Source organism: Oculina patagonica, chromosome 8 (genome assembly GCF_052425735.1).
Source record: "Oculina patagonica isolate OP01 chromosome 8, crgOcupat, whole genome shotgun sequence".
Lineage (NCBI taxonomy): Eukaryota > Metazoa > Cnidaria > Anthozoa > Scleractinia > Oculinidae > Oculina > Oculina patagonica.
Window position 1 is genome coordinate 31,515,641 of NC_135765.1, and position 24,114 is coordinate 31,539,754.

General features: G+C 39.5%; 1 protein-coding gene across 1 annotated transcript in view; it reads left to right on the forward strand.

Annotated features, from left to right (window-relative positions):
* The window catches only part of LOC144664295 (uncharacterized), a 77,158-nt gene extending 60,616 nt beyond the window's left edge, over positions 1 to 16,542 (forward strand). The window contains 19 exon segments of the mRNA XM_078525398.1: positions 5 to 152; positions 936 to 1,200; positions 2,229 to 2,599; positions 3,140 to 3,324; positions 3,976 to 4,261; positions 4,913 to 5,170; positions 5,825 to 6,052; positions 6,547 to 6,780; positions 7,297 to 7,581; positions 8,699 to 8,926; positions 9,870 to 9,956; positions 10,603 to 10,767; positions 11,541 to 11,704; positions 12,121 to 12,283; positions 12,833 to 13,121; positions 13,901 to 14,481; positions 14,972 to 15,178; positions 15,283 to 15,440; positions 15,778 to 16,542. Coding sequence (XP_078381524.1) covers positions 5 to 152; positions 936 to 1,200; positions 2,229 to 2,599; positions 3,140 to 3,324; positions 3,976 to 4,261; positions 4,913 to 5,170; positions 5,825 to 6,052; positions 6,547 to 6,780; positions 7,297 to 7,581; positions 8,699 to 8,926; positions 9,870 to 9,956; positions 10,603 to 10,767; positions 11,541 to 11,704; positions 12,121 to 12,283; positions 12,833 to 13,121; positions 13,901 to 14,481; positions 14,972 to 15,178; positions 15,283 to 15,440; positions 15,778 to 16,096 — 4,621 coding nt within the window. The 3' untranslated portion in view covers positions 16,097 to 16,542.
* Positions 16,543 to 24,114: the final 7,572 nt, after the last annotated feature.

A 24,114-nucleotide genomic window follows, 5' to 3' on the forward strand; every position in this document is an offset into this window, starting at 1 on the left:
CTGCCGTCACTGATCGCTTCCAGCAAGCCAAGGCCAGGTTACGTGGCGAGTTACAAGATCAGCTCCAGAGCCGCACGGAACAGTTGGACGAGGAGCACTCGGGTCTAGAATACGTCAGGAACAAAGCTGAGATTTCTGCTTTAGAAGCCAAGGTAAATCATCTGCTGTCAGTAAAAAGCAAACTTGTATCACTGGACGAGAGTCTTCTAAGATATAAGAAAATTAATTGGATGGCTTTTTCAGTAGCATTAATGTGACATTTCATTATTTCTTTGAAAAGCAGCGATGGCGTTATGCCTGATAAAATGAACATTAGGTTATTTCGTTGAGACTGTAAATTTTAGTAATGGTAGTGCGGTTGAGAGAAGTGCGCTGAAGATCGAACGAATTGGCAGACGTTTAAACGACCTCAAGCACTGATAGCAAAGTTTAAGTGCCTATGAAGTTATATTAGTAGTCGATTAAAGGCTTTTCAAAGTAAAAAAAGAATGGCGTTTTTCTTTTGAAATATCTTATTTCGTTTTAGAGATAACGAAAAGATAAAGCACTGAATCAAGAATATCTCTTAAAATATTAGAGCAGTGTTTTTCAAACTTGACACCATAACTATTAATCAAAAAAGCAATAGATGGAAGCCGGTGTCACGACTGAGTTAATATTTTACGTTTTGCAAAATAAATACTCTGAAAGTAAATGTTTGCAAAGAAATTACTTCTATGGATCCTTAAATCCGTGACACAGTCCCATATTTAAAGACTACTTTCAGAAACAATTTCAGACCTGAGTTTCAATAGACGACGCCTATTGATAACTCAAACACTTAATTCAAAGTTGTCATTAATCCCACATCCGGGCCTGCTGGTTTGTTCAGCAATCTCTGAGTAATTTATAGCGTAGTTAACTGTTTCTTATTTTGCGCTGTTCTCGTATCCTAGCTCGTGTTGACGGGAGGTGCCATTGTTGCTGGTGAATACGAAGTCGCACTGCTTGGTATATACGGTGATGATCTACCTCTACCAGAAGCCAATCGAGAGCTGTTGCCTCTTCTTCAACGCCTTATCCGCCTGCTAGAGGAAGGCATGCCTGTATTGATGAACTCCGCTGGTCAAGTTGTTGGGGGCGGGTATTCTGTTATCGGTGGCGGTGCTAAGTTTGACGTCATCAGCCCCGGTGCTGCTGGTGATAGAGTCACTAGTGTTGGTATGTATACAAGTCAGTTAATGTAGAGATAAAGCTTGACGTTATCTGGCAAACGGCAAACGCGACCTTGCCTTCCATTAAGTTATCTTTTTATCGAATTCTGAAATTAATCCCTCATAAAAAATAGGGGGGAAAATCCCACATTCTCGACAAACACAAAACTACTCATTTCCGCGTACAAACGGTAAACGGCAGAAGTTGATTTTTTGTCGTTCGCGGGAAAACTAAACGTCATGCTTAATCTCTCTAATGATCCTCACACCGAACGTTGAATGAGTGCCGTTCTCTTGGGAGTTCAAATGTGTTAAAATGAATACATGTCAAATAAGAACTCGATGTTCTTTTCTTCAAGTGGCGTTTGTCACTGTCACTAAAGCCTGGTTTCCATATGATCGTAGACGATCGCAGTGGATCGCAGACGATCGCAAAATCACAGAAATTTACTGAACCGTGTGATCGCAAAGATTGAAGAGCGAACTGTTTCCATATGATCGCAAAAGATCGCAGACGATCGCAGAAGTGTTGAATGATGGGATCGATTATCAATATTATGGGATAAATTTCGATCGCAATTGATCGCAGTCGATCGCAATTGTGTTTCCATATGATCGCAACGATCGCAGGCGACGCAGGCGACGCACACGACGCAGACGACGCAGGGAATAGAACTGGTTCTATTTTCTGCGATCGTCTGCGACGTGTGCGATCGATCGCAGACGATCGCAAACGATCGCAAAAGTGTGTTTCCATATGATCGCAGATCGCAGAACCTACAATTCTGCGATCGTCTGCGATCCTTTGCGATCGTCTGCAATCATATGGAAACCAGGCTTAAGTTATATAGTTTGTATTTGTTTTTCACAATAATTTATTTTAAAGGCAACTTGTGTAGCTCAATTTTTATGTCCTGATTTCATATTCACCTTGTTATTCATCTCTTTCTTCACAGTTTCTTCCTTCTTTTTTCATTTCTTCATTTGTTTGTTTATTATTTGTTTTATTTATTTATGTACGTGCATTTATTTTAGCTCCAGCCGTGTTTATGAACCAAACAAGTGTCACATCTGAACGAACTCAAAAGGCGGCTGCCGTCACGCTCGCCCCAGGCCTACAGCCGCATTCAAGCACTGTCTTCTCCACGGCAGAAATCCTATCCAAGGTGGAAGTAGGACAAATGGGAGAGAAATACAGCTCCGAGGCTGTGAACATCGCTGAAATCGCGGCATCAGGTGGCCTGACAGAGGAAAAAAGGAAAGAAATAACAAAGAACTTGATGGAAAAACACACGTTGGAATGCGCGCAGTTAGAAAATGAACTCCGCTCGAACGAGATTAAAATCATCTCTGAGGTTATAACTGCTTATGAAGAGAAGAAAGGCAAAGCTTTGGCTGACTTACAGGTAACTTTGTGGTGGATTTATCAATAGTTAGCATTGAATAACAGCAGAGGACAAAAAATAACACGTTACTTGAGACAATTGTTACATGCAAAAAATTACAGTAGCAAAAATTTAAGGGGTCTATGTCACTCAATTCTAGGCAATTTCGGCACTGACTACCTGATCATAGAATTAACTGAAATATCACAATAACGGCTTAAAACTGTAGAAGAACTGAAACGAAACAGAGGCCAAAAAAGGACACGAATGGGTAAAATTCGAGAAGATTTATAAATAAACGGGTTGCGTTCGTGTGAACTTAAAAACGTCGGCCCGACTTTTTAAGGTTAACCCAATTTGCATGAAATAAAAAACTTTTGCTTTGCCAATTTGCAGTTTAGAGCTCTTATTTAACAAAAATAAATAAATTTCCGAAAAAATTGCTGTGACCTAGCACCTTTAATAGGGCGTGGTTACGTTATGTGATGTTAAAACTGATGTTTACGGGTGGATTAAATTTGGATTAAAGCCTTAATTTTTGTTTGTTCTGTACTAACGCAGGAAGAGCTAAGGGAAAGGCTACGACGAGCTGAAAGTGAAGAAGAGAAGGAAGCACTGATGCAGGAATACTCACAAAAAATGGCACAGGTTCAAGACGACATTGAACAACAAAAACAGAAGAAGCTACGAGATGTCAGAAAACTTCTGAAGGAAGAGAGATTAAAACGCAAGAAAGAACTATACAAGTATGTCTTTTAACAACAAACCATCTACATCTTCACATCTTACATTAGGTTTCTGCCACACAATGAAAAGTTAAAACTTCCTTACACAGCATAATAAACAGTTTCTATTCTCACCTGTCTCCCTCACACCTATTGTTGAGTATGGGCACAAACAGTCCCGATCTGTTGAATGATTCAAACCTAAAAGAAAACTTGGGAGGGTAGGGTGGGAAAAATCAACAGAGACGAGACCGCGTCAAAGGATAGGTGTAAAGGAAACAAAAGAGAACAGACAACATGCTAAATCTGAACTGCTGAGCAGCTTCGAGAGAATGGCATCATTCCTTTGTTTACTCTTCCTTTTATACGTGCGAGGTGAGACCGCTGAGAATAGTACCACATGAAAGTACTGCTCAATAGCTTTCAGTTGAATGGTCACACACTAGGGTTTCATCCACAGACTTAAAGTTAGAACCACCTTGCACAGCATAATAAACAGTACCACATGAAAGTACTGCTCAATAGCTTTCATTTGAATGGTCACACACTAGTGTTTCATCCCCAGACTAAAAGTTAGAACCACCTTGTACAACACAGTGTTCACATTGAAACGAACCAATGAACGTTCGCCTTTAGCTTTAAGCTTCATGTGTCTCTCTTTCTATTTCACAGCCGCCACAAGGAAGAGGCCCGCATAGCAGGAGTTAGTGACGTCATTGATCTTGATCTCCCAGATGACGATGAACTGGAGAGAGATCTGATTCTACTGGCTCAGCAACAGGAGAAACTGCTAGCGGAGCTGGCGCTGGCGTACGAAGAGGACAGTGAACGGGAGAGAGAAGAAATGGAGTCTGGAAGGAGAGCAGCTTTTGATCAGGAGATGGAAGCTCGAGTGAAAGCCATGAATTTGTCAGTTGCTCCTGAAGAGATCGAGGGTGCTTTTGAAGAAGTACGAGAGGTGAGAGGAATACACTAAATAAATGAAACCTGTTGATAAATCCACTAGTATTTTAATGTTTACTCTAAAAAAATTAGGCAAGAATTCCTTAGTATAAAAGAGGCGTGACAAAACTAGCCTGCAACTCGCATCTCTCCATCAAGTGTAGCTGTAGATCTTTTCTCATTAGAAAAATTTTGGAGGCTTGGTACACCTCTGCGACTAAGCATGCTGACAATAATTCTAAGCCGATTCCAAACCAGTATTGTATTCTTTTAAAAAAAAATAGTCACCTAATGAGCACATTTTTACTTCTCTTTTGTTCTTCTTATTATTTTTTATTTCGCCTTTCTATAATATAATATATATAATTATAATATACTTTCTATTTGTTTCACATTTCATTTTTATCCGTCGAAGGCTGCAGAGCGACAGCCGAAAGCTCATTCTGTTTTAAATATTTTAAGGTAGTGAACGTTTTTACTGTAGTTTTTATTGTCTCATACTGGCTGCGCATCAGGCTTTGACGCTATTACGTAATGTATAGTTTGACTAAAAACGGCCTTATAAAACGGCTACACTTATCTTGGAATGCGCAGGGACGGTTGTTGATGTTTCAGTTAAAGTAGAGTAATACATAACATTCTGTAATCATGGTACTTTGTTCTTTAGCTTCACTCCAGAGCTGCATCAAGAAGAATCAACATGAAAGAAAAGATGAAAGAACGAAAGGATCGCAAACGATCGCGGAAGACTGAGGAAGAGCTAAAAGAGGAGCTAAATTATGTTACACCAGGGTCCCCTGAGGAGGCGGAGATTCTGGATGCCCTACAAAAGCGTCAGAATGCTGACGTGTTGAGAGAGGAAGGAGCTTTGATAGCTGTGTTAGCTGAAGTGGAAGCTGAACAGGAAGAAAAGAAACGAAAACAGGTTTGAACTAGCTAACTCGCTCAAATCCGCGTTTGCTCGCTCGCCAACTCACTCACTGCCTCACTCTCCCACTCCCTCTCGCTCTCTACGACCCTACTCGCTTACTCAGTGGCTAACTAGCACCGCACAGCAGTCAAACGTGGACGGTGTTCCCGCCAAAACTGCCTCACATAAACGTCTTAATTTTCAGAAACCTTTCGGTTTCAGCCAAAAGTTAACGCAGGCGTTGAAACGTTAAGCTTTATACGCCGCTTATGACAGAAAATTTGATAGTCCTTCTCCACTGAGTTTCCTCGCTCATAATTTTCTTTCACCGTGCTATTTTTATAACGTTTTCCTACAAAAGTCTTGCCCACTTTTCTTATCAAATTCTTGGAAAGTCCGAGGCAGCAAAAACCGGAAGTAGCGTTGGATTTTTGCGTTTGACCGCTGTGTACACTAGCACACATGTACACTCATTTCGTTGTTATCACGTCGATAGTAAACGATTTTCTGGGTAACAACAGGTCAGAAAATCGTCAGGGAAAGTGAAAAATGCTCAGGGATTCTCTGTGTCCTTTTTGATTGGCCAGAGTGATTACTTTGGTTTTGGTTTTTCGACACTCGTATAATAAAAATAAATCAGTCTAACTTGCATGTTACGTTATTTGCAAGGTTGTACAAAATCTGCTGAAGAGAACTGAGCTGTCAGAAGAGGAACAACAACAATTGGTAGCCAAGTACATGGAGGAAGCTGAAGAAATGAAGCAGCGCCACAATGACCTGCAAAGACACAGCAGAGCTGTCTTGGCTGCTAAGCTGGCCGCCAGAAGACGACAAAAAGAAGAGATGAACAAGGAGGCTGCAATGAAGAAAGAGCTCAAGGAAATGAGCAAGAAACAGGTAATGTAACATAATTGTCGAGTTCAAAATTTTCCGTGTAGTTTTTTCTCTCTTGATAGCAAAAGCGTTTGGGTGAAGATCAGGGCTTCGACAATGATTCTTGTCGATTTAGTGATTCTTTTCCTTCCTTCCTTCCTTCCTTCCTTCCTTCCTTTCTTTCTTTCTTCCTTCCTTCCTTCCTTTCTTTCTTTCTTTCTTTCTTTCTTTCTCTCTTTCTTTGTAAAGTAATGTCAAATCGTATTTACGTGTTAATGGGTATAGTCTTTGGCAGATTAATTGGGACACTTATACTGGAAAAAAGTTAAAATCACTATGTGCAAATTTGAAATTTAATTTTTTTTTAATTGCTTTCTTTCGTGCATTCATTCATTCATTCCTTGGTCTCATCACGAATATGTTTCACAGAATGCGTCTTGTAGACGAAACGTTTGTATGCAACTTTATATAATAGAAAACAATAATTCTCTGAGCTGTTGTTTCCTCGCGTATTGCAGGCTGAATTATCAGGTGATCAAGCCGCTGTACAAGTGCTAGAGGCAGCCGAGGCTCAGATAGCAGGTGAACTAAATTCAGAGCTGGAGAAGCTTGCTGAGAAACAGATCGAAGAACAAGCCGCGCTAGAGGTGAAACAGGTTGAGGAGATGATTAACATGGAACAGGACCTAAAAGTTGAAGAACATGCTGCAGGGGAGCAAGTTGCTGATCAGATTGAAGAGCAGAAACTGAAGGTTGGTAATGCATCCATCAACCCCCCTCCCCCTCCCCCCTCCTAAACTCTTTCCATCCAATCGCTTTCCGTCCCCTCCACTCTTAGTCTTGGGTCGCCCACTACCTCGCGGAACGAGACATGTCATTGGTCCTTAAAACAATAACAGGTTACAGCAATGCCTCAAGCCCTATAAAACAATAGAAGTACAAATTACAACGGGCGAATGAAAATAGAGGTTTTCGAGAGGGAGAGGCTTACTGTTAGCCTTAATAATATTAAAGACTATATTGCTGTGTCAGTTACATCGAGCAGTGGCGAATCCCCACTACTATTAATGGGACACATAACTAGAATTATCTAAAATGAATATAAAAGCGAAATATAAACAAATAATAAATAACAAAATTCTGAAAGAAATTTACAATTGATATACAGAAAAATCCTGTAAGAAAAATTAGAATTATGAATTTGCAAAGATGGTAGCTACTACATCCATCTGAGATTAGCGCCATTTAAACCTGTTTTTCTCTTTTAGTTAATCGCAGCAAAGCAGGAGACGTTTCAGAAAGAGATGGCAAAAAAACGTAAAGACCTGTCACAAGATCAAGCCGACATGTTACTGGAACAACACAAACAGGAGTTGGAGATTCTGTCACGCAGCATGGATGTGGAAAAACAGAGGCAGTTGAACTCACTGAGTGACAAGATCGCTGAGCGAAAGAGGCGCAAGGCTGCCGCATTAGAACAAAAACACAAGGCTGAGATGTCGAAAGAACTTTTGAACCAACAGAACGAAAGACAGAAAGTTCAAGAGGACAAGGTGAGCAACCCTTCAATTCTCGAGATTCAAAGATTAATTCTCCTTATTGATTACCATACATTTGTTGCAATGTTAGTCCCTTAAGGTTAGCTAATTTTAGCGATTTTTTCAAAGCAAGATTTAACGACTATTTTATTTAGCGATTTTCCTAAAAATTTAAAACGTTAGTGATATTGTGTAAACCAGTTTTTAATCAATACATAGCTAAGATGGAAATAAATGTTCAGTAAAAGAACAAACTCACTTGAAATGGAATGAACATTTGCATTGCTAAAAAGAACAAAGCTATGGGCGTCTTTTTTTAAAAGTATTTTTTCAGGTCAACTACGCTTAATTTTGTTTCCCACTGGGGTGGGGGGGGGGGGGGTACTTAAATATAACGAGTATTAAATTTGACTGAGACAAATTTTAGCGAGCACTAAATTTAGCGATTTTTGCCCAACTCGCTAAAATCGCTAAAATTAGTAGCCGCTAACAATAGTAACCTTAAGGAATGAGAATTTGGCAGCACATCGGGACAATACCCCCGGGGGTACTCTGTATATTTTTGGGTGTAGGTTTACCGTTGGGACTCTGAAAGCCTTACCCTATACCAGACCATGTTCAGCTGATTTTGCAATTCTATACCAGACTAGACACCGAAAATTCCTACCCTATCCCAGACTTGCTGTTTTTCGAACTGTATCACTATTTAGTGTTTTTAATGGAAACTATCTGTCAACAACGTTGCTGCGATGATTTTGTTTACGTTTAGGAAAGCCTCTTTCTCTTCCGAGTTTCTATTACTATTCTTGACTTAATTCTTCAAAACACTGATCAGTTTCCTGACAAATGATACCCTATTCTAGGCCAAGACTCTCTGATATCTATACCCTATCCCAGACAAAGCTGCTTGAAAACCATACCCTTCACAGCGGCACATACCCTTTTGTGAAGGTGCTAGGTCACAGTGTGTTAAGAGATTTTTGTAGATCCAAAGTGACCTAAAAATGGAACTAAATGTCTACATAATAAAATAAATAAAAAATAAAAAATATCACTTTATTTAAGTGTTAAGTGTCAATGCTAATGTAACTTTCGAAGCATTTTGTAATGTGAAATCGTTGAATTGCTGCAGATTCGTGACGCGCAGAAATCAGCACTTGTGGATGCGGTACAGAACCTCGACAGTGAACGAGCCGGGAACACGATTTACCAAGTGCTGCAACAAAGGCATATACAAGAGAGAGTACAACTTGAAGAACAGTTCAGCAGAGAGATTGCCGCTGCCAAGGCTGAGGCGCGGGCTCACATGGCTGAGACTCGCCAGGCAGAAAGAGAAGAACTCATTTCCGAGCAAGAGAAGGTAAGAAAGTTCAATGTACAGTTGAGCTACTGGTGGCTATCAGTCTAACTTGGAACTTAAAGAACTCTGAGATTATAACGAAGCAGCTTACTTCAAGGTTACGTCTCTTTCAAAAGATTTTTTTCAACAAATTGTACTGTACTTTGTTGAATTTGTATTTGTGGATTGATATTTATACCTAATCGTACCTTTTGGTACGCTTCGGTAGCATATCAGGCGAGTTTGGTCGAGCCATGGTTCGTATTTTGGCGAGACGCAGTCGAGCCAAAATACCCATGGCGAGACCAAACGAGCCTGATATGCAGCCGAAGCGTACCAAAAATTGTACGATTCCCAGGTATTTACCGTACCCAAATTCAGCCAAAAATCCGGTTATATTTATCGCGCTGTTGAAGCCGTGCTTGCAAGGTACGTACTGCAAATTGTGTTGACTTGGTCTTTACACTTTTACCAAGTTCCTCTTCTGCCTTTTTTGTTTCCACTCGTTTGTTTAGAGTTTCATTCTCTAAATTATTCAAAATCAAAATTAAGCGAAAAATTTGGAAATTCCGACTCCATTTAAAAAATTTCAGTCTGAATGTCTCAATACTCGTCGGCAAACATCGCGCAATTGGCAAGCGTGCTCAAGTTTAGGGTTTTGGCCAGCGAGAAGTTATTTCTCTTTTTACGACCGCTAAACACGCGCTAAATTTTAATTGACGAAGTTCTGTTTTGTTGGCTAAGTAACACTACTTTACTTCAAAGTGAAAAAACCGTGAATATGGCGGCATATCAGGTCAGTGACTTGATATCCTAGGATATCTGATCAGGACAGTAGATCGCGCTTTACTTTGAATTTGGCTACTTGCGAATTTGAGGTACAGTAATTGTGAATAGTTGAGTTCGCTAGAAAGTTAAATAAAGTAAGATTGTTCTCTTTTTTTTCTCTCCCTCACTCTTTCAGGAATTCATGGACCTGATTGCAAAATCAAACTCCATGAGCACAGCTGAGCTTTCACAGATGAAAGCAGAGTTGAAGTTGAAACAAAAGGTAATAATGCACTAGTGTGAAAAGAACGATTTGTTAGCATGATCTTTTTCTTTAAACTTGGTTTGTCATAACATCTTAAATCTTCTTGTGGACTCTAAAGTTAATCCTTTATCTATGGAGGAGAAGAACGTTATTACGGAGATTTAAACAATATACCACGTAGCAGTGCCAACTTAGAAGTGAATTTCTGCTGCTCTGCGTTTAAACTCAGTTAAGCTTTATTTTGGTTTCAATGTGATAGCTGAAAATTTTGCAGTATCTTTAACAGCATGTTTCTCAAGTGTTCATTCAAAGTTTAACTTTGCTATTAACGGGCCAAGGAATATTATTTGAGGTAATTTTGTTAGTTGCTAACGTGTCCCTCGATCAGTAAAATATAAAAATAAAGGAAATGAAAAGAAAACTGAAAAAACACGAAAAGATTACCGCGAATCCATACAAGATTACGCATTGACAATTTGGTATGATTAAAACAAATTTGCTAAACCTGCAACTTGATTTCTACTGGTGCCACAGTTATCACAGTGCTTAGAAATTCTCGTTGGTTCTAAACTAGCTCGAGGGTCATTATTAAATGAATGTTTCATTGTCATTTTACACTTAAGAAATTTTATGCTAAAATCGTGCTTTTCTATTCTGTTGACAGAAACAACTTGCACAGTTTGACGCCGAAACACAAGAGAAAGTTGCCCAGGCTGAGTTGGACGCTCTGCCTTCTCTTGAGGTGAAACATGCGCATGCCAGATTGGAACTTAGAGAGAGACAGCTGCAGGAGCTCGCGGGCACAATGAATGAACTGTCAACTGAAGAGGTATTTTATTGTTTCTTCAAGTTGTTACAAAACAGAGTTGCCACAGACCAGGAAATGGCCAGGGAAAAATAAATTCTTGACGGTCAGGGTAAAGTCAGGGAATGTTATTTTGAGTCAGGGAAAATTGACACTTTGAAGAAAAGTCAGGGAAAATTGAAATTTTAACACTATCTGATTTAAAACCATTGAAGGCTGGAAGGAACATTTCAGGTAAATGTGATCTCAGCAATGTTTTTCTTTTGGAAGCAGAGGCTGGAAGCCGCGACTATATCTGACATTTTGTATTTATTTGGTCAGGGAAGTTTGTTTTTTATCAGGGAAAAGTCAGGGAATTTTGAAAACTGATGTCTGTGGCAACCATGACAAAATTCGTGTCGCATAATGAAATACGAATAAAATGGATTCATAATATTTCCTGCTTTGAACCAGAACGTACTATTTTGTCAAATTTTTATTTGCAACATTCTGAAAAACAAATAGTACCGTACGAAAGTACAAATCGATAGCTTTTATTTGATTGGTCACACACTAGGGTTCTTAGTTTTAGTTTCCTTCGCAGTTGTTATTTGGGACGTCACGCAACACTCCTAGGAGCATTGCGTGACGGGCCCAAACAATGGCTGCGGAGAAGACTAGGGTTTTTTCGTCTACTCACTTGAAAGTTGAACCTCCGAAAATCGACGAAGGAATTTTACGCTGGGAAAGTAAGAGTTTAAAGTCTGGTTAAATTGTTGAACTTGCATAACAGGGAAATTCTTTTTACTGTGTGTTAGGAACTGATCAAAAACTACACCGAGCAAGCTGAACGTGCCTCGCAGGCGGCTAAAGAATATCGCGAACAGACCATGTTTGAAATGGCGGAGAAAATCAACAAGATAAAGGAACAAAGACAACAGCAGAGTGAAGAGCAGAAGAAAAAGATGGATGAGGAAGTCAAGTAAGAACAATTTGTTCTGCTTTTTTGTTAAAAAAGAGAATCTTAGCATAAATTATCTGGAATTTGTCGAAATCAAACCCTAAGTGTAACTAATAACTCATTCACACCAGCAAAACATGTCAAGTTAAAACACGTTTAACAACAAATGAAAATCAGCAACAGAAAACTGAGACTGCATTTTACATGGGATTCAAGTAAACTCTTATTTGTGTTATTGTGATAAATTTGAAGTCGACGAACATCAAGGGTTGTATGGTTGGAAAATGGAGTTGTTTTTTTTTGTTGTTTTAAGCAACTTTTAAACGTGGTTTAGCTTTGGCGTAAATGGGTTGTATAATAGGCTCTCATCTTATGGCTCTTTTCAAATAGCCTTTTTAAGTAGAAAGTAATTTTGTGGTCGTTATATAATCTTCCAGGCGCCTTGAAGCTGAGCTGGAGAAAGAAAGAGAACGAGAGGAACTGCGTCTAGCGGAGCGAGAGGCTGAGCGAGCTGCCAAGAGAGCTAAGACGGCACAGGAAAGCGAGGCTGCTAAGCAGCTTGCCATGGCTCAGAGAGGAATGACGGAGGAGGAGAAAGAGGTTCGTCAAATGTTTCTGTCAAGGGCTGGGATGTCCCGGGGGGGGGGGGGGAGGTACTCGGGTTTGAAGTGATTTCAAGTGTTTTGAGAAGGGGTGTTTTTGGGTATTCAAAACAATCTGAAGATTTGTGGTAGTGCCTTGGCTGCGTAGTTCTGCGAATAAAGTACAAACAAACGTGTTTTGCTGTTGATTTTTGAGGGGTCAATATTTGATCTAGGGATTTGGGTATGTTGGAAGCCCTAGGGATGGGGTCTGAGCCCCCATTCGATCATCCCCGTAACATAATCCCGAGTACCCCCCCCCCCCTGGGTGGGAGGTCCAGGTGTTTTATAAGAAACAAACTTTTCAAGCTGCAGATCATTCTCGTCCCCAGAGCCGCCTGTCCCTCTTAGCCAGCAGGGCCTGTGAACGAGGAACAGGTGGCTCTAACGACACATGATTTTATTAGCTGGATTTAAACAAAGGGAGTTTGAAATCTAGCCAATAGTTGGGGACAGGAATGGCTGTAGACGGGTTTAGTTAAATTTCAATTGCATTTTTCCTGTTTAGAAACTGATGCGAGAACACCAGGAAAACATGGCCAAATTTGAAGAAAATCTGCGCAAAGAACAAGAAAGAACAAAAGCTGCACTGCGGGAGAAACTTGAAGCCAGACGAAAGAAGAAGAAAGATGCGGAGATGCAGAAGATCAAAGCGGCTGCAAAGGTTGAAACAGAGGCTGCGGAACAGAAAGAAAGAGAAGAAATGACCGCGTTACAGAGGCAAGGAGCAGAGCGATTGATGGCAAGCACCCCTGCCACGCCCTTGGCACCTTCGGAAACACGACCAAAGACAACAGGTATATGACCAGTCTCAAACTCTTTAATAATTATCAAGTTAGAACAAGAGAAAGTCATAACCTTGGAAGGTTTGGATATCCAGTCTTAATTCGCAAATATGATTTTTTAGCGGATTTTTTTTTCTGTTTACTCCGAAGTTTTTGTTTACGATTGAGAAAATATATATCTCGAGCACTTGAGACAGTGTCCTCATCGGCTATCCAAACACCTACGGAGAATTTCAGTCAAAAATACTTCGCTGCGTGTTGGTGTCTGGATATCCTGACTGAAACACTGTCTCTCGGATGTTCGATATATTACTTAATAAATTGTTTACAACTGTTGTGACAGTATTGTGGAACGTTAACAGACCTCGGTGTAAAGACTAGAAGGCTAAGAGTGCAAAAGAGTAACTAAATTTTTGTAACTACTCAGCTCGTTTAATTAGTTTTTACTATTCTGAGTATTTTTTTTGACCTGACTTAGATATTTTTTTGCTGTTATTTATGTAATTTCTGTTTCTGGCAGAATGAAATGGTGGTTGTTGTTTCATCTTAATAACATAATACTGCATAAGTTAATAGGCCGTCTGCACTGTAACTGTTACTTGGCTAAAACTAATTTTAAGGTTGTCAACTTAGCTATACTCTTGTCAACTCTCCACTGGTTCAATACAATTCAGTGTAATTATGAATGCTTACAGTTAAGTGACTTTTAAAGGTTGAACTGGCTGTTGTATATTCACTAAAACCATACGGTTTTTATTTATCGTGATTTTTTTTTTTTTTTCTTTTTTCAGAAGAACTCACTGCCACTGAAACGTTACTCACGTCATCTGCAGATACCCGACCTGTTATCACCGCTGGACTGCCTGCGGGCGTTTCAGAGCAAGACTGGGTCTCAATGCTGATGGGCTCGCCAATCTTTGACAGCGTCAATGAAATCGAAAACATGCTGAAAAATAACATCGGTGAGGGAGGGGTAGCTGGGGCTAAAGGAGGCCGTCCGTATATTGACATCAAGGACGCTCAGTGGTTGTGTAGGGGCGATTTGGTTCCCGTGGATATCAACGAACTCAGCCCTGCTAACTTTGTGGTGTATCGCTTTGGTGTGTTTATCACACAGATGCTACAAAAGGCCATGGACTCACCGGAAGTGACGTTACTACTGGCTTCCAACTTGCCGCCAAACAACTACGAGAGGAACGCCTTCCGGAATTCATTCTTCTACGAGCATGCGCGGCGGGTGCTGTTTGTGCGTCAGGAACGGATGGAATCTGTTGGCGACTTCTTGGTGGTGATCATGCATTGCCTGTCCCACATCAAGATCGATGACCTTGTTGATGATCAGAACCCACTCTTCCTCAGAGAATTCTACAAGGTAACCTAGCCTTTTCAACAACGAGAAGAGGACTGGGGACACGTTTTTAATACTGATTTCATATGGTATCTCTCCAGTGTGGGATCTTTCATTTCATTAAAATGCTTAGTCATCCAAAAACTAAGGGGAAAATAACGGCACCCTTTCAAAAGTAAAGGTCTCTATTGGAGTTTCTTTCTAAAACTGTGTTTTTTTATCCAAGCTCTCAAAGATGACTACTGTTTAGGTTATATTTTATTTGAAGTTATATGAGCGCCTTCAATCAAGTCTATTATATTACAAAGTTGTCTCCGCTCTTTTTATCTCGTAACATACTGGGTTACTGAAGCTTGTTTAGCTTTCCAGTGCGATCAATTGCCTTGATAATGTGGCTGTCATTTAATGTTTATTTTCAGTCAATTCCTTGTCCGTGTGGCCCTCTTTTGATACGTCTTGCTATCACTTCACTGAACGATTTTTTTCGTTAAATTCGTTTCCTTTAAATCCTCAGGCTTTCCGTATCTGTTGTCAAGACATGTTCTTTGCACGTGCTCGTAACACACCAACGGCGCAACGCCTAGTGGGTAATGTGTCTAGTGCCAGTCCCTTGGAAACGGCCTTCAAACCTACGCGGTCTATGACTGAGCGAGTGAATGTGGTGGGAGAACTGGTGAACATTAAGGTGTCAAGCCCAGTCGATGCAGACTTCTCTGTGCAGGTGAGGATATGACAAATGGATTGTTTTAATTCCTAAAATTTCGTTTTCAATTTCTTTACGTCTTAACAATTCATTGACCTCTTGACTTTCTACCTCCCCCTCAGGGAATAACTGAGCGTCTGGCGCGTAAAAACGCGTTCCTTACCCGCGCCAAGCTAAAGGAGTACCTGTCATCTGCCCATGCGCCTTCTTCGAGGAAAGAAGAGTTCGCCATGACGAGGCTAAAGGAGCTTAGAGGCGAGAAGACTGGAGACGAATTAAGGTGAGTGGTCGTGTTTTAGTTTAACGCAGTGAAGTGCAGAAGAAAAGTACAGTGATTGAACAAAACGCTTGTTTCATTCCTCGCAAAAACCAAGATGGCGTCAAGGAGAAGGCAGGGAAAGGGGCTAACGGTTCTTGACAAACGTTACCTCTTAATAAGTTTAATTTTGTCAACCATGTTTTTGTATTTGTTATTGAAAATGGCGTAGTGGCTGTGAGTGAGGTGGGGAGGGGAGGGAACGAGACGAGGAGTGAGGCAAATACAGCAATGAATTTGATCTGGAGACTATTTCATATGATCTTGTTAAATACTAATTGAATATTCTTTGAATTTCTAGGCCCAAATCTCGAACTGCTGGTGTCAAGACAGGCTTGAAATCTCCAAAGGAACTCCTTGAACGGCAAATTAACGATCTGGAGGGGCGAGTTGACACACTCAACACTGAACTAGCCCAGGTCATGAAAACAGAATCGGAACTGAATGTCACTGTTGACCAGATGCAACAAGACAACAATGTATCTGAAGAAAGAGTGGAAGAAGTAAGACAACAGCTGACAAATGCTGAACTACAGAAGGACAATCTGTTAAAGAAGGTCGACTACCTTGAGGAAGAAATTAAAAAGAAGACAAAGGAATTAAACTCCTTGAACAATTAGATCGCGTAATTACATTAATGAGCTAGTAGTAGAATTTTATTGTAGATTAGAATACTTAAAATAATTCAGACGTCTTTCCCATGATGAAAAAGTGTAAATAGTCATTAAATACGAATCAGGAGAAGTGAGCCTAGAACAGTTTTAGTTTCACAGTACACGATATTTATTTGAAATGGGAAATTGTTTTCTATTTATAGTTGAGCGCTTTACTGTAGGACAAATCACTTGTTTATTGAAACATTGTAACTGATTCGTGGCAGTCAAAAATCTCGCAAAATGAGATACGCTCTCTTTGTTGTAGATAATAATTTGATTATTTTCTCCTAGTTTACGAATAATTGTAGTATTTTTGTACTACCTTTTTGTTATTTATTATTCATATTGACGATTGTTGATATTTTTATACGCGTAGCTTCGTTTGTAATAAATTCAATATTTTCTAAGAATCCTATCTTTGGCGTGTTCATTATAATTGTTCTTTATAATTGCGAACATGATCCTAGCCTGTGTACTCCGTCCCCTCCCCTCCTCTTCCCTCCTTTTGAGGGGAGGGGGACCGCTGTACACAGGCTAACACGGTCCCCTCTTCACTTCACAGCGGTCAAACGCAAAAATTGACGTCACATCCGGTCTTTGCCGCCTCGAACTTTTGACTCGAAAGTGGGCAAACTTTTACAAGAAATTGTTAAAGAAATAGTACGGTGAAAGAACAGTTCAAGCTGGGACACTCAGTGGAGATGAATTATCAAATTTCCAATCCATAAGCGGCGTATAAACCTTAACTTTCCCGGGACGGCGTTAACTTTTGGCTTTAAAGCAAAAGTTAACGGAAAATTTAAGACTTTGTATGGAAAATTTTGGCGGCAATTACACATGAACTACGCACGCGCGCTGCGTTTGACCGCTGTTAGCCTCTTCACACTTTTGGCACCACTGCCTAAGTCAATATTCAGATTTCATTTGTTAGTTAACTCTTTCAATTCCAACCAACCACTAATGTTGTAGCTCGCCTGCTGAAACGGCTTTTTTATTGGGCGGGAACGTATCACGTGATACGCTTCAAAAACCTTAAAGTTCTTGACCTTTGGACTGACACGCGGTCAGGTCGTTTGCATTTAGACGGCGCCAAATCAAGGAGTAACTTTATTTTGAGAATTTCCCAATTATATGATGTGCTCTCACATTTACACTTAAATAGAATACTCTCAAAAGCAAGAGAATGCACGGTGCAACGGACGAGTAAAGGCTTGGGGAACCAAGCCTTTAGCCCTTTGACGCCCAAATTTTCCTCAAAAAACGCGTTTTTTAGCCGCTAAACTGAAATTTTGGTGCTATGGTCTAGAATTTACCCCAACTTTGCTAAAGAAGGACTTTTTTACACTTCAGCAACATTTTCATAAAGATTCTGTGTAAAAATGTACAATATTTTACTTTGGTGCATGCGCATAAGCCAAAATTTGGACTTTTTTTTTTTTTTTTTGCTGAACCGTTCCAATTTTTTTTTTTGCCCCTTCTCTTTTTTTTTTTTCGCTTTCTTATTCTCGTTACTTTCTACTCTTTATATCCTATCTTTTGGCCAAAAAAAGTTTTGACATTATCAATGGAAAACCCTGAAAAGGGGACCTTGACCAATTACAGGTGTACTGGCCTGTTTAGCAACGATTTTGCACCAAAAATGGATTTTTTTCTTTTCTTTGATTAGCTCTGTCAGAATGCAACTGATATTCAAAATGAACAGTCCTGTAGAAAGGTCGATTCAAGCTCTATCAGATTCTTATCACGAAATTCCACTGACGTGTTAATTAATGACGTCACAAGTGAATCAATGACTGCACCTCCAAATAGCGCCTGAATGCGTGTTTAGGAGTGAAAGGGTTAGGAAACAATTTTTCGTAGTAAATGCCGCAAAAAGTATGGTGAAATGGTAACGTTTTTTAGTGATGAATGCTAGAAACAACAATTTATTACCATCACTGTCATTGACGCTGTAGATCGTTCAGAACAGCAAGGATGGCTCACTGGGGTAACCCTGACATGGAAAAGTACTTTATGCATCTGTTCCCAGTTATACAAAGATATAGACTGGTATTCCTCTTGCAACTGTTTCTCGTGGTAACCAAACCAGACAATAGTTACAGCGCACATTTTAATAAAGCATCTTTTTAATAAAGCCATCATCCTCTTTCACAGAAAATATCAAAATACTCCTTAAAGAAACTTGTACAACGAAGCTGAACGACAAAATGGCGTATCGATATCAAATAGAGGATTTCAGACTAATATAACTATTCTTGTTATCTCTTTGTGTCATAATGCTACCAGGGCAATCACGATAACTAAACAATAATACCCCCCTCCCCCCCACCCCCCCCCCCCCATTAGAAAAGTATAAAAAAAACCAAAACGTTATTGGGTATCAACTATCAAACCTCACTTTTCCCATAATATTTAACCCGAGAGAGAGCTCAACCTTGCTTCCTCAATTGCTTCAGCCATGTTTAGAATTTTCCTGAAATGGGTCATGGCGTGATTCTTCTGCGCGGAGGACTGAGTAAAACGTTTTTCACAGAACTGGCATTTAAATGGCTTTTCACTTGTGTGAGTTCGCACGTGAGTGATGAGACTCCCAGATTGAGTGAAGGCCTTGGGGCAGTATTGGCACTTGAATGGCTTCTCACCAGTATGAATCCGCATGTGGACCTGGAAATAAATACGTTTATAGTTGAGAGAAATTGTTTTATTTAACGTTGCCAATTAAAGGAGTACTTGATGATTGGCGCAGACAGATACGTTTGGAATACCTAAATACACCTTCTACAACTATTTAACCAGGTATATGAGAAAACTGTTACGTTAAAAGCTATAAAAAAAAAGGCAATAGCCTGCGAAACAAAGTAAAGATGCTTCTAAACAGTTCAACTGAGTACTCAAGAAAATGACCCATTTCAGGAAAATTTAACATGGCTGAAGCAAGGTTAGTTTCTTCGGGTTAAATTTTTTGGAAAAGGGTTTATTTTCCAAATTTTTTTTTTTTTTTTTTTTTTTTTTTTTTTTTTTTTTTTTTTTTTTTTTTTTTTTTTTTTTTTTTTTTTTTTTTTTTTTTTTTTTCTTCCCCTTTAAAAAAAATTGAGTACTCCAAGTTAACTTCTTGTGCAATTTGTTGGGAAAAAAATCAATTATAAATCTGTGCTTTCGTCAGAGTTACAAGATGTTGGTGTATAATCAGCTCACCTTCAATGACCCAGGCTTGGAGAATGTGTTTTTGCAAATGGGGCACTGGGGCCGAGCTTGATCCTCGCTTGTCTGCTCACGTCGTTGGTTTTGATGACCGTGACGAATAACAGAGGGTCTGGGAGTGAGGTTTCCACTCATGTTCATGGACGGAGGGGAATTGAGGAAAGGTCCATTCATAGTGTTGTTGCCTGATGTTCCATGGAGCGGAGGAGCACTGAAAAACATAGTCCAGTTCTTACACTCTCTATGTCATGCAAAGCTACGCACTCATGCGATTTTAGATTAAGAACACTTTTTCTCACCTGTACGCTTCAGGAATGTAATAATAGGGGCGGTAACTGTAATTCATCCACTCACATGGCATGGTTAAAAAGCGGGGATAATATTCTGCAAATAAAAACGTTTGTTCTTTTATTAACTTTGAGCTAGTTGATTGCTTCTAAGAAGTGGTCAAACTCTATTCAACCGTTATAACATTGTGATATATTACCGACCAAATTCATAATAAGCCAATCAGAAGCCTTGTCTACTGTCGTGACTTTCCGCGATATTAAGTCACTAACCCGACATCATCAACTGACAACAACTTTTCACTTGACTCTGAAGATGACTTCCGCTCAGGTTGTTGAAACGTTAGTCACAAACAACAATTCTTTTTATAACTACTCTCGCCAAGACGATCACACCTTACAAACTATTCACCTGATATTTCCGGATTTTCTGCTCTATTCGGCGGATTTAACGTTATAAATTGCGGAAGAACCTCGCTCGGGAATCACTTCAGATTCGGAATCAAATATTAACATAAGCGTTTCAATATATGGAGGAAATAATGCGCTTGTCAAATCGACGAAACCAGAGGTGGATCTAACGATAAAAAAGAGAAGTACCCCACCTTAATATAAAGCCCTAAGCACGAAAGGAAGTACAGTCCACCTCGTTCCCCCACCCCATCCCAAAAGGGACTATCTTCACTTTCTCACCACTTGCCCCAGCCTCCTCCCCCTCCCCTCCCACATTTGAGCGCCTCTGGATCCACCATTGAACAAACACTATGGTACGTATTAAATAAATTTAGCCAAGCCTAAAAGCGAAGCTCCCCGATTATTTACTTCGCCCTTTTCGTAAATCCGAATTTACGGACCGATAAGAGGAAAAAATATAACACTTGAGCCCGCGATCCAATGGAAACCATTACTTGGTCAGCGGTAAACTTCAAAAAAACATTCGACCTTGATGAGCTCTATATGTGAGCCCGCGTTATGGTCATGTGATACTGGTCAGCGAATACCTTGTTTTGACAGCTGTCAATTGACCATGACATGGATGTCCAGTATCAAAGATGTAAGCTGACGTTAACTAAACCTTTTTCTGGAGTATGGCCGCCATGTTGCACGACGTACGTCGTACGCGCCTGCGAACCGTGCCGCTAGCCATGATGACCATGAAAACTCAAATACATGGTTCTGTTAATTTTCTATGGGTATGGGGCTCTGCTCTGCGGCCCTTCGGGCCGCTGGGAGCTCCGCTATAAATATGTCATTGTTATGGGAAAAGTTTCTTCGTCAAAAAAAAACTTAACGGTGCCGATGATTCGAAATTCAAAAGTCACAGATATATTTGAATATTTTTCGTCATATCGCTAATTTGCATTCCTTTTTAAGAGGACGAGAAATGACTCTGTTGAGTATCTGAGCAGACAGGGATTTGTTGAGTGTATGGAAAGTAAACTTCGGCGCATTATTCTGCATTGAAGTAACCTGCGATCAGACGATTTTTTTTTCGCTCTTAAAAAATTAAAGGAAATAAGAGCGCACAAAAATAAGCCAGACTGAGAAAACCAAACTAGACCAAATATGGAAAGTTAACTGAACTGTATAAGACATAAACTTTGTTATGTTCACTTGACATTCAATTTTTTAGGCAAATTTCTCACGAGCAAAATTTTTGTTGAACAATTTTTTTCTCAAAGAAAAATTTGAGTAAGAGTCATTTTATCACCCTGATGATGACTTAACACAGGTCGAAAACGTTCTTTTTTTTTCTTCTAAAGTTGTAATCATTGTTAGACTTGTAAATTTTTTTTTTTAACACAACAGACATCATAGCGACATTTTTTCATTTAAATAAGTATTATTGATTAAAATGAGCACTAAACTAATTGATAACTGAAAAAGGCTTTCGTACTCTGCATGGACGCTTTGAACTGTATACACATAATACTTGTTGGGTATAAATTCAGTGTACAATGAACTTTTTGCACAACGTTTCGGTAAAAAAATGCTCAAGTGATGTAGATCTCTACTTTAAAGAAATGTCTTCGATTTGATTTAAATACAAATAGGATCGCAAAGAAAGAAATACTCGAACAACAGAGCTACAAATATAAAAATATATCAAAAAGTAACTTTACCTTGAAACTGGTCCATATCTTTCTGGCGTTCAAGCTCCGATCCGCAGCAGCAAGAAGCAGAGAGCAGCAAAAACACAAACAGGTAGTGTATATGTAGGGTGAATTCCGTGCAGCGGGGCGTGAAAACACGAACACCGCTCTAATTTGCGTAATTAAAAGGCGGTGGTTTAATTGGTCGACGTAATGGTTTAATTACGTAATTAATGCTCATCAAGTTCATTTCGTGCAGCAAGGTGTGAAATGTTGCTCTAGTCCAAATACCTTTACAAAGCTAGAACTATGATTGGTTCAATTATGTTTCTCGAGCAGTGCATTTCGCGATTTCTTGCAGCAAGGTGAGAATTCCTTTAACAAAGGCAGAATTCCGATTTGTTGTTGTAATGACTTAATTATGTTACTGACGAATGTTAAGTACATTTCGTGCAGCAAGGTGAGAATTCTTTTAACAAAGGCAGAATTCCGATTGGTTCATGTAATTGTTTAATTATGTTACTGACGAATGTCAAATGCATTTCGTGCAGCGAGGTGTGAATATCTTTAACAAAGGCAGAATTCCGATTGGTCGAAGTAATGCCTTAATTATGTTACTGACGAATGTCAAGTGCATTTCGTGCAGCAAGGTGTGAATTCCTTTAACAAAGGCTGAATTTTAATTGGTTGAAGTAATGACTTAATTATGTTACTGACGAATGTTAAGTACATTTCGTGCAGCAAGGTGAGAATTCCTTTAACAAAGGCAGAATTTTGATTGGTTGATGTAATGGCTTAATTATGTTACTGACGAATGTCAAATGCATTTCGTGCAGCAAGGTGTGAATATCTTTAACAAAGGCAGAATTCCGATTAGTCGATGTTATAGTTTGGTTTTGTTCTGAGGCGAAAGTAAATGAATGTTAAGTGCATTCCGTGCAGTGATGCGTGAAAAGTTGATTACCGTCCTAATATGCCTCATCAAAAAGGCGAAGCTTTGATTGGACGATAAGATGATTTAATTATGTTACCAACGCAGGAACTAACGAATGTCAAGTGCCTTCCGTGCATCAAGGTGTGAATTCTTTTAACAAAGGCAGAATTCCGATTGGTTTATGTAATGGTTTGGTTTTGTTCTGAGGCGGGAACGAATGAATGTGAAGTACATTGTGTGCAGTGATGCGTAAAGAGTTCTTCACCGCCCTAATTTGCCATATCAAAAAGCGGAGCTATGATTGGAGGTTTATGTTACTGACGCAGGAATTAACGATTGTCTAGTGCATTTCGTGCAGCAAGGTGTGAAATTTTTCTCAACTCCGAATACGTTTACAAAGCCAGAGCTCTGATTGGTAGACGTAATGGTTTAATTATGATTCTGGGGACGGAAGTACGAATGTGTAGTGCATTCCGTGAAGTGAGGTGTGAAATATTGATCAACACAAACTATTGCTATGGAAACCAGGAAAACAGACCATTTTATTGGTCGAGATGATGTTTTGGCAATTATTTTTAATAACCCTGAAGCTGGCGCTGATGATGTTGCTACATTTTTCACATCGAAATTCCCACCCCCTCCCCCTCCCCCCACCTCTTCTGGTATCAAGCAGGTTGCTTATATTTGACGTAGGATTGGTTTAAAATCTTTATAAATGCAACAAAGTTGTAGCTAACTTGAATTTTCTGTTACCAAACAAATAATTAGAAAGCATTTTAACTTACAAAATAGCAAAAAAAAATAGGGAAAATGTTGACAAATTTGTTATTACCATTGACAAATATCTCCTGTCTCTGAAAATACTGCGTAATTGTTGAGCAGCCAATGGCTGTCGAGTATGTACTTGCAGGTTCCATATTTGGAAATATAATGACAATTGGACGATTTATCCATCCGGGAAACTGGATGTGTGTTGAGGGGCCTGGGACTGTTCGGTCGTTCTTGGTTGTTGCCGTAACGAACCTGAGTTCGAGGATGATTCTCATTTCTAAAACCAATGCGAAGGCATTGAATTAAATCTTTGGTGTTGTTTTCTTTTACTTACAATGAATATATAGAGGCTAAAACATGGTTGTGCGGAGATCTGAAATGTATCTTCGAGTGTTCAATTGCGCGAACGAGTAACATATCGATTTGAGCACTCGAAGGTAAATTTCATATCTCCGCGCAACCATGTATTATTCTGTTTATTACACAATGTTTTTGACGATTTTCCGAAGATTTTCGACCATTTTCCGAAAATTTCCAAAGATTTTCAAAATGTTGTCCGAAGGTTGTACAAATGTTCCCGAACATTTTCCGAACTTTTCCGAAGCTTTCGAAGATTGCCGAGGAAGATACGAAGATGTTTCGACTTAATATCGATTAACTTTGGCTCATTCAGCATTGAAAAAGGGTAAACTTCTC